We start from the raw sequence: 9,556 nt of genomic DNA, 5'->3' as shown, positions 1-9,556 counted from the left end.
AATCTTTATTTTTCAGTTCAAATATGTCTCATACTCTTCATATTAGCATTCTTACTGAGAATAAATTGAATGGGGATAACTTTTGAGAATGGAAACGAAACTTGCTAATAGTTCTCAACTGTGAGAAACATAAATTCGTTATTGACGAAACGTGCCCTCTTGAAGCTCAACCCAAAATGAGAAATTGTTGGATAGATTCTGACTCGATTGCTCGATGTTATATGTTACTGATTATGAGTAGTGTGTTGTAAAAGAAACACGAGAATTTTTGTAGTTCCAAAGAGATCGTCAAATTTTTGAAAGATTTGCTCGAAGGCCAAGTCGTATTGGCTCGACAATCTGCTATTACAAATTTGATTAAATCTCAGTAGAAACTCGACACTCCAGTCAAAGAACATATGCTTAAGCTTATGAGATTCTTTGCGAAAGAGGAGGAAAATAGGGCTAAACTAGACGTGAACGCTCAGATTGAAATAGTGTTCAAATCCTTAACCAAGGAGTTTGCTGGTTTTAAGGTCGCTTACAACTTGGGGAACAAGGCGCTTACCTTAACTCAACTCATGAAGGCATTACAATCCTATGAGTTGATGTTGAATGGTGGCAAGTCGTTTTAGGAGAAACCTAAGGCAAACTTAGCTGTGGGCCATTTGTTCTCTAAAGGGAAGTAGAAAGCTAATGGAAAGAAGAAACCGACTAAGTCTTTGGTTCCACCTCGTGTGGATAGGAAGAAGGCTAAGAAGTCAAAAGATCCTAAAAAGATCAAATGTTTCTTCTGCAACAGGAAAGGGCATTTCAGATCAAACTGCAAGGAGTATTTAGATTACCTAGCCGAAAAGGGAAAAGGTATGGAATTCTTTGTGGTTGAAGCTTGCTTAGTGGAAGAATCAATTAAAAACAAAGTTATTGATTCTAGAGCCACTAACCATGTGTGTGTGTTTTTTATAGGGGATCAGCAAAACGAGAAGTTTTCATGACAGAAGCCTCTCGTTGCGGACCGGAGATAGGAGCTATGTTTTAGCCGAAGTAGAGGGAAAAGTTCTTTTACATTTTAATAATTTTAGAAAGATTGTTTTAGATAACAAATTTTATGTACCTCAATTTAAAATGAATTTAATTTTTGTAGCATGTTTATTTTATAAATGGTTATATCGTGACATTCAATAAAGGGATTGTTATTCACAGAAATCGTTCTTTAATCTATAATGGATGGATTGAAAAAAAATTTCTACTTCATCGAACCAAATAACTACTTAATGCTTCAAACTAAACTGAAATAGTGAATAAAAAGCTTAAAACTTCACTCTAATGAGTGGTACCTATGGCACTTAAGACTTGGTCATACTAACCAAGAAAGAATCACTAGACTCGTGAAAGATGGTCTCTTAAGTACACTTAAGGTAGTTAGTCTTCCACGATGTGAATCTTGCTTGGAAGGTAAAAATGACAAAGAGGGTCTTTAATGAGAAAGGAACAATGGCCAACCAACCTTTAAAACTTGTGCACACTAATGTTTGCAATCCCATGAGCATTAGTGCCTGAGGAAGTTATGATTATGACATGGCTTTCATCGGCAACTATTCCTGATATGGATGTATATCTAATGCACCACAAAAGCGAAACCTTTGATAAATTTCGAGAGTTCCATGTGAAAGTGGAAAAGCAATTAGGTTTATCCATAAAGAATCTTCAGTCTGACCGAAGTGGGGAATATTTGTCTAACGAGTTCTTAGTTTACTTCATATGGAATGAGATTTCATCCCCATTGACTATGTCGGGCACTCCACAATAGAATGGCGTAGCTAAAAGAAGGAATAAAACATATGCGATAAAAATGGCTTGCTATATTCTGAATGATGTGCCAACCAAGTCTGCTTGTAAGACACCTTATGAACTATAGCATGGAAAGAAACCCACTCTAAATCAGTTTAGAATATGGGGTTGTCCAACACACGTTCTGGATAAGGATGCAAAGGAGTTGGAAGCATGGACGGAATTGCATATGTTTGATTATTATACAATCTAAAAGATAATACGATCAAATTTTTTACTCATGCTACTTTCCTCGAGGATATTTACATGGATAACTTTAGCCTCTAAGTAAAGTGGTACTTGAGGAACTTTTAGAAGTTGTAGAACAATCACCAAGTTCAATTCTCGAGAAAGTTGTAGAAAGACTTGCAAACAATCAACAACATAGGGGAACCCGTCATAGTGGGAGAATTTCTAAGAAATCAGACTTCTTCATCTATGATGGTTGTATTTATAATACCTAAGCCAATCATGAGGATGATGATCCACTCAATTATAAGGAGGTTATTTAATACATTGATTCCAAGCTCTAGAAACAGGCCATGGATGCCGAGATGGATTTCATGAAATCTAATACAATGTGGGAACTTGTAAACTTACCGGTAGGGATTAAACCCATAGGGTGTAAGTGGATCTACAAGAAGAAGAGAAATGCGGAAGGAAAAGTGGAAACACATAAAGCTAGACTTGTAGGGAAAGACTACACACAGAAAGAAGGCATCGATTACGATGAGACCTTCTCTCCGGCAGCTATGCTACAGTCTATCTGCATTCTCTTATCCATTTTCATTGCTCTTGATTATGAGATCTGGCAAATGAATGTCAAGACAACATTCTTGAATGGCTATCTTGATGAGACCATTTATATAGTTTCACCCACCGACTATGTTGTTAAAGGAAAGAAGGAGAAAGTTTGCAAATTACTAAGATCCATTTATGAACTTAAGTAGGCAATCCACTCATGGAATAAAAGATATGATCAAACAATCAAGAGTTTTGGGTTTGAGCAAAACACTGATGAACCTTGTGTTTATAAGCATATAAAAGGATAAAAAAGTGGTCTTCCTCGTTTTGTATGTCGATGATATTTTACTTATCGAAAACGATGTAGGAGAATTATCATCGATTAAATTGTGGTTAGCTCAACAGTTAAGCATGAAGGACTTGGATGAAACTAGTTATATTTTTGGAATTCGAATCATTAGGGATCGAAAGAATAATGTGATAACTCTATCACAAGCTTTATATATCGATAAGGTACTGGAACATTTTGTAATGACCGATTCGAAGCCAGGCATCCAGCCGGCCACATAAGGTTTTCATCTTTCCTTAGATGATTATCCTAAGATAGCAGAAGAAAGAGAGCCTATGAGTAAGGTTTCATATGCTTCAACAATTGGAAGTCTTATGTATGTGATGCTTTGCACATGTCTAAATATCTATTTTGTAGGTGGGAATAGTTACTCGATATCAAGTGAATCTTGGTCTCAGGCATTAGCAAACAATAAAGCATATATTAAGGTATCTTAAAAGAACCAGTGATTATATGCTTGTATATTCTAGGGAGAACCTTACTCCTATTGGATACACAGACTCAAACTTCCAAACTTGTAAAAATTCGAGGAAATTGACATCGGGAAATGTATCCGTTATGGTTCGTGGAGCCATAGTATAGAGAACTATAAAACAAGCTTGCGCTATTGACTCTATTATGGAAGCCGAGTATGTGGCTACTTATGAGGCAACGAAAAAAGCAATATTGCTTCGAAAGTTCTTAATCAATCTTGAAGTCATTCCTGGTACGAAAAAAGCTATAATATTGTATTGTGATAATAGTGATGTAATAGTTAATCCAAGGAAATGAGAAGTCACAAGAGGATGAAACACATTAGTCAGAAGTATCACCTGATACGAGAGGCAGTAGCCGAAGGAATTATAGATGTGATGAAAGTGTCTTATGAAGATAACCTTGCGGATCCGTTTACTAAGACTCTCATAACTAGGAGTTTTAACAAACACGTCGAGGATATAGGAATGCATAACATGACACATTTACTTCACTAGGCCAAGTGGAGATTTTTTAGAAATGTGTCCATATTGTAGTAACATGTAATTATTTTCTATGAGTTTGAATGATTAATAAATAAATTTCACATTTCACTATTATGTCTTTTATATATTTATCTTCCATATTTTTCATGCATAGCGAAATTATGACAAGCAAATATTAGCTTATTAATTGTCTAAGTTCAAATTGATGATAAGTGACATTGTAAGAATGTTTATATTGAGACAAAGACAACTTACTTCAGTAGATAATCTAAATGAGCCCGTAATTTTGTAAAAGAATCAAATTAGGCATTTGATTCAAATACTGAGAAGGATTATTATGTCGTCTAAAATTTCAATTGAGGAGATGGTTAGTCTTGGCCATCAGAGCAGTTGAATTCACAAGTAGAGAAATAGATGTATTCATTGGCAGAATGATACATTGGACTAGACTAGATTTCCATAAGCTAAAAAAGCTTTGCCTTGAAGATTTTGAAGAAATTCTGCAAGGAGAACTTCAAATCTGCCAGCACTCCAATTGCACTAGGAGAAAAGCTCACCAGTAAAGGAGATTCTGAAAGGGTCAATGAAAATAACTTTAGAAGCCTCATTGGATGTTTGCTCTACTTGACAACCAGGAGGTCTGATATCATGTTTGCAGTAAGTCTCTTATCTAGATTTATGCATTGCTGCAATGTGACACATTTCAAGACAACAAAAAAGGTTCTAAGGTATATCAAAGGAACTCTGAGCTATGGAATCAAGTTTGTGAAGACTGAAAAGCTGAAACTTGTTGGCTACATTGATAGTGATTGGGCAAGAACAATTGAAGACATAAAGAACACCTTAAGCTACTTTTTTACATTAGACTCAACTGTGTTTGTTGGAGCTCGAAGAAGCAAGAATCAATGGCACATTCAACAGCTGAAGCTAAGTATGTAGCAACTGCAACTATTGTAAACCAAGCCCTTTGGTTGACTAAATTAATGTGTGACTTGAAACTGATGCAAGGTGAAGCAACAAAGATTTATTGTGACAACCAACCTGCTATTACAATCTGCTATTACAAGGTAAGACAAAGCACTTCAAGATAAAGTTTCACTTTGTGAGGGAAGTTGAACAATTAAATGATGTGAAGCTGGTTCATTGCAGTTCTGTAGACAACTTGCAGATATTTTAACAAAGCCCCTTAGAACTACTAGATTCGAGAGCTTAAGAGACAGCATTAGTGTTTGATGTATAGAGGCTAAGGAGGAGTGTTGCACGATGGCCAACCATGTAGCTGACTTATTTTTTGGTGCATGAAAATTCAACATACAAGCTAGTTCAGTTTAGTTTCTTTATATTTCCATTTGGTTTAGTTTCTAACCAATATTTTGTGCTTAAGCATTAATGTTCAGGTGCTGATTGACTTGGTTAGTTAGTTCTCTTTGTGTATAAGTTATGTTATTTCAAGTTTCAACAATACTTAGTGGGGGTTGTTAGAAGTTTGGTTGTATTTGGTAATTCTTTGACATTATATGTGTAAAACCCACTAACCCTAAACTGTCACTGGAATAGGGTTACGAAGCATTACTGGACATCTCAGAAAATTTACAAATAATTCTTAGATAAATAACAAAGATATATAAAAGAATCATAAATTCATATAAATTTATGCTAATTGGCTTCATTTTTTTTAAAATTTCGACAGTATTTCTGCTTATTTTTACATAAAATCCCCTGCAAACTTAAAACCACAAACAAACCAATACCAATATTTCAATCAATGTTTTTATACTTTAAAATGCTACTAAATCATGCTTAATAAATTGATTTACTCATGTAATTATAAAAGGTTAAAGTTAACATGTAAAAAAACTAATTCATATCTTTCATTTCATTTCAAGATTTAATACTAAGTTTACTAATTTATAACATTAAACTTTATTTATCATCCAAAAGATTATAACCATTTACTTACAACCGAGATCATTTAGCATATATTTACATATATATACTGTTGACACCATTTTTTTCGATTGAAAATCGGGTCGACTTGGGTTTTGAAAACAAAAACGAAAATGGGAGTCGCCACCAACTTTTTTAATGAGGTGTGATTAGATCACCTCGAAAAGGGGTTGTTTTTAATAAACGGTTTGATTTTATTGAAACAACGATTCTGGCCCACGAAATTCAGAAAAACAGGTTCGGGAGTCGGTTACGTACGAGGAAGGATTAGCACCCTCGAAACGCCCAAAAATTGGTACCTAGTTGATTAGCTAATGTCTTGATGTCGAAAACTGAGAACTTTGAAGAATTTTAAAAAAAAATACGACCCTTATATTAAAACGTTGAAAATTTTCAGAAAAATGGGGGATATTTCACGTTATTCGAGAAAGAGAATCATATCCAGTAAGTTAGGACACAATATCTCGAATTCCCGATACGCGAATGAACGCTAAAATTTTACTTATTTAAAAGATATTTTATTATCTCGGGTTTAGAAAATAAATCAGGCCCAGTAAGTTAGGGCACGATCTTTTCTTAATTCCCGAGATCGTTTAAAAACTTGAGTTTGAAAAGATTCGTGTATTTAGATTTATTATGAAAATCGAAACCCAGTAAGTTAGGGTACGATTTTCTCGAATCTAAACACGAAATATTATTTATTCAAAACAAATTTGTTATATCAAATAAAATGAAATACGAAAATCGTAGGAAAAATACGAAAACCAAATAAATCATAATGCACGCAGAAGTGTAAAAATAATACGAACAATAGGGACAATATAACAAAATCATACTTATAATCATATAAAATAACAATATATAAACAAATAAATTAAAACATTCATTCAAAATAATAAAGAAAATGAAATAAACAAACAAACAAATCAGATAAATAAAATTAGAAAAAAATGTAAAAAGTTGTACATATGTATGCGGAAAATATGAATCATATATATAAATGAGTATATAAATATATATATATATGTATATTAAGATTATAAAATGAATAATAATAAATATATATATATACAGTATATATGTATATAAACTAAAATATATAAAGTAATATATATGTATATGAATTTAAAAGTATATTAAAAGGTATATTTTAAATAAAAGATTGTATGTAAGTATGTATATATATTTATAAAATGAAAATATGTTTATAGATATATGGATATGAATATAAGTTATAAAATATATATAAAGAAAAATATGTAAGCGTATATATAAGTCATAAAAAATATATGTATATCATAAAATATATGCACATATATATATGTATATATCAAAATTTGAATTAAAAGATAAGTATAGATAAGTAGATAATAATAATGATAATAATAATAATAATAATAATAATAATAATAAAATAAATTGCCAAGATATGAACTAAATTGAAATAAAAACGAAAGTATTGGGTGAAATCGAGATAAAAAACAAAAAGGATTATATTGTGACGCGCCGAAAGAGAAGGGGACCAAAATGGTAAATACTCCAAACCTCAAAACGCTGTGCTTCGATGGGGACTAAAATGAACCAAAAATAAAATTTTGTGGCCAAATCGTAAATATTCGGAAAACTTCCATGAAAGCGCTATAAAATCAAAAGGACTAATTGCGCAAATATTCCATTTGAAGAAAACACGCGGATCCTCCCCCTGGGTCGGATCACCACGCAGGTCAGAGACCAAAATGACGCCGTTTTTGCTCTCTGAACCCTAAGCCCAAACGGCGTCGTTTTTATAGGGTTATTTAAACCCAAATTTCTTCAAAATTTCCATTTCAGCCGTCTTCCTTAAAAAAATCTATTTCTCTCTCAAAATCAACCTTTTTCAGTCTAGGGCTTTGACCGACGGCCACCGTCATGGCTCCGCCCCAGGCGGTGGTCGGAGCCACCAAAAATAAGTTTTTTAAACCCTGTTTCGAAAGCTGAATGAAGGCCGACCCATCACAAACCAAAGGCCAAAGGGAAAAACACCTCGCACCTTCTCTCGGTCCAGGCTCGGCGACGGAGAACCACCCTCCGCCAGCGCGTCATAGGGAGTCTCCGATGAGTTTTCTTCCCTTTCTTCTTGTTATATATATATATATATTATATGTATATAAATAAAGGGCTAAAAAAATGAAGAGAAAAAGAAGTCAAAGTATGCAAAAACGGAAATAAAGAGTCAGAAATCACCTTTGATCTTTTGTTTCTTTTTTTTTTTTGAAATCGTTACAAATAGAAAAGGAAAAGAGAATTCCCGGAAAAAAAAACCCCTTCTATTACATTATTTTCGGCTTTTTATAGCCGAATCTACTGCCTTTTCTTTGTTTCTTTGTTTCTTTCTTTCCTTTGTTTCTTCTTTGCAGGTGACGGCGCAAGTGGGGGGGCCGACATGACGTTGGCGGCAGCGGCATGATGTTGGCGGCAGTGGCAGAGGGCCAAAAGTCAAGGGGCGGCGCCTTGGCTAGAGCTAAGAGGGATTAGGTTTTTTAGGGTTTGGGCTAATTGGGTTTGTTGGTTATTTGGGCCTGGTTCTGTTTGGGCTTTGGATGTTGTAATTGGGCCATTTGGGTTTGGGTTTAGTTTGTTGGGGCTGGGCAATATTGGGCTGTACAGCTACCCCTCTTTGCTCGTTGTCGTGTAACGAGAACAGAGCAAAGACATAGGAAGACCAATTTTGCCCAGCCTCGCCAAGTCTCACCTCATTTTGACGCTTCTCTTCTTCAGATAACCTCATTTAGTCCACCGCGCCCTGTTGCTTCGATCCACTCTACTGCCATCTCAGGGAGGTCTAACCTGTAGCTTCAATCCACTCTGGTGTAACCTCAGAGGGTGAGGTTTATGGTTAAAATTTGCTTCCCTACTACATTGGGAAGATAAAATTCACCATCTTCGATCTGCTCCACTACTGCTTAGGGTGACAGAATCTGCAATCTTCAATCTATTCTACTGCTGCCCAGGGAGATAGAATTACTGGCTTCAATGTACTCCAATGTAATCATAGGGAGGTAAAATCTTCCATCTCCACTTTGGAAGATAGGATCTGAAATCTTCAATCTATTCCACTGCCAACCAGGGAGATAAAATTATCGGCTTCAATCCACTGTAGTCACAGGAAGGTAAAATCTGTCGTCTTCAATCTGCTCCACTGTCAGTACAGGAAGGCAAGACTAATTTTTTCGATCTGCTTCGCCGTCAGTACAGGAAGGCAAGATCTGCAACTTCGATCTACTCCATTGCCAAATACATGAAGACAAGATCTGCTTTCTTCGATCTACTCCGCTGTCTAATACAGGAAGACAAGATCTACTTTTTTCGATCTACTCCGCTGTCAAATACAGGAAGACAAGATCTGCTTTCTTCGATCTACTCCGCTGCCTAATACAGGAAGACAATATCTACTTTCTTCAATCTACTCCGCTGCCTAATACAGGAAAACAAGATCTACTTTTTTCGATCTACTCCGCTGCCTAATACAGGAAGACAAGATCTGCTATCTTCGATCTACTCCGCTGCCAAATACAAGAAGACAAGATCTGCTATCTTCGATCTACTCCGTTGCCAAATACAGGAGGACAAGATCTACTATTTTCGATCTACTCCGCTGCCTAATACAGGAAGACAAGATCTGCTTTCTTCGATCTACTCCGCTGCCTAATACAGGAAGACAAGATATGCTTTTTTCGATCTACTCTGCTGCCAAATACAGGAAGACAAG

At 35.1% G+C, this 9,556-nt stretch overlaps 1 protein-coding gene across 1 annotated transcript; it reads left to right on the top strand.

The window, feature by feature from the left end:
• The first annotated feature begins 2,351 nt into the window (after positions 1 to 2,351).
• On the top strand, positions 2,352 to 8,254 carry LOC105763093 (uncharacterized). The gene is made up of 3 exons (XM_012581172.1): positions 2,352 to 2,720; positions 4,348 to 4,792; positions 8,205 to 8,254. Exons 1-3 carry the CDS (start codon positions 2,352 to 2,354, stop codon positions 8,252 to 8,254), a joined length of 864 nt encoding a protein of 287 aa, XP_012436626.1.
• The last annotated feature ends 1,302 nt before the right edge of the window (positions 8,255 to 9,556 follow it).

This window comes from Gossypium raimondii, chromosome 7 (genome assembly GCF_025698545.1).
Source record: "Gossypium raimondii isolate GPD5lz chromosome 7, ASM2569854v1, whole genome shotgun sequence".
NCBI classification, from domain to species: Eukaryota; Viridiplantae; Streptophyta; class Magnoliopsida; order Malvales; family Malvaceae; genus Gossypium; species Gossypium raimondii.
This window is presented reverse-complemented; position numbering and strand designations above follow the sequence as displayed.

What these genes read in the sequence shown, in the direction of transcription:
- LOC105763093 (XM_012581172.1), top strand. Translation starts at nt 2,352, where the DNA reads ATGGATGCCGAGATGGATTTCATGAAATCTAATACAATGTGGGAACTT. An exon ending in TTAAAGGAAAGAAGGAGAAA is followed by an intron (nt 2,721 to 4,347) that starts GTTTGCAAATTA and finishes TTTGCCTTGAAG; the next exon opens with ATTTTGAAGAAATTCTGCAA. An exon ending in CATTCAACAGCTGAAGCTAA is followed by an intron (nt 4,793 to 8,204) that starts GTATGTAGCAAC and finishes TCTTCTTTGCAG; the next exon opens with GTGACGGCGCAAGTGGGGGG.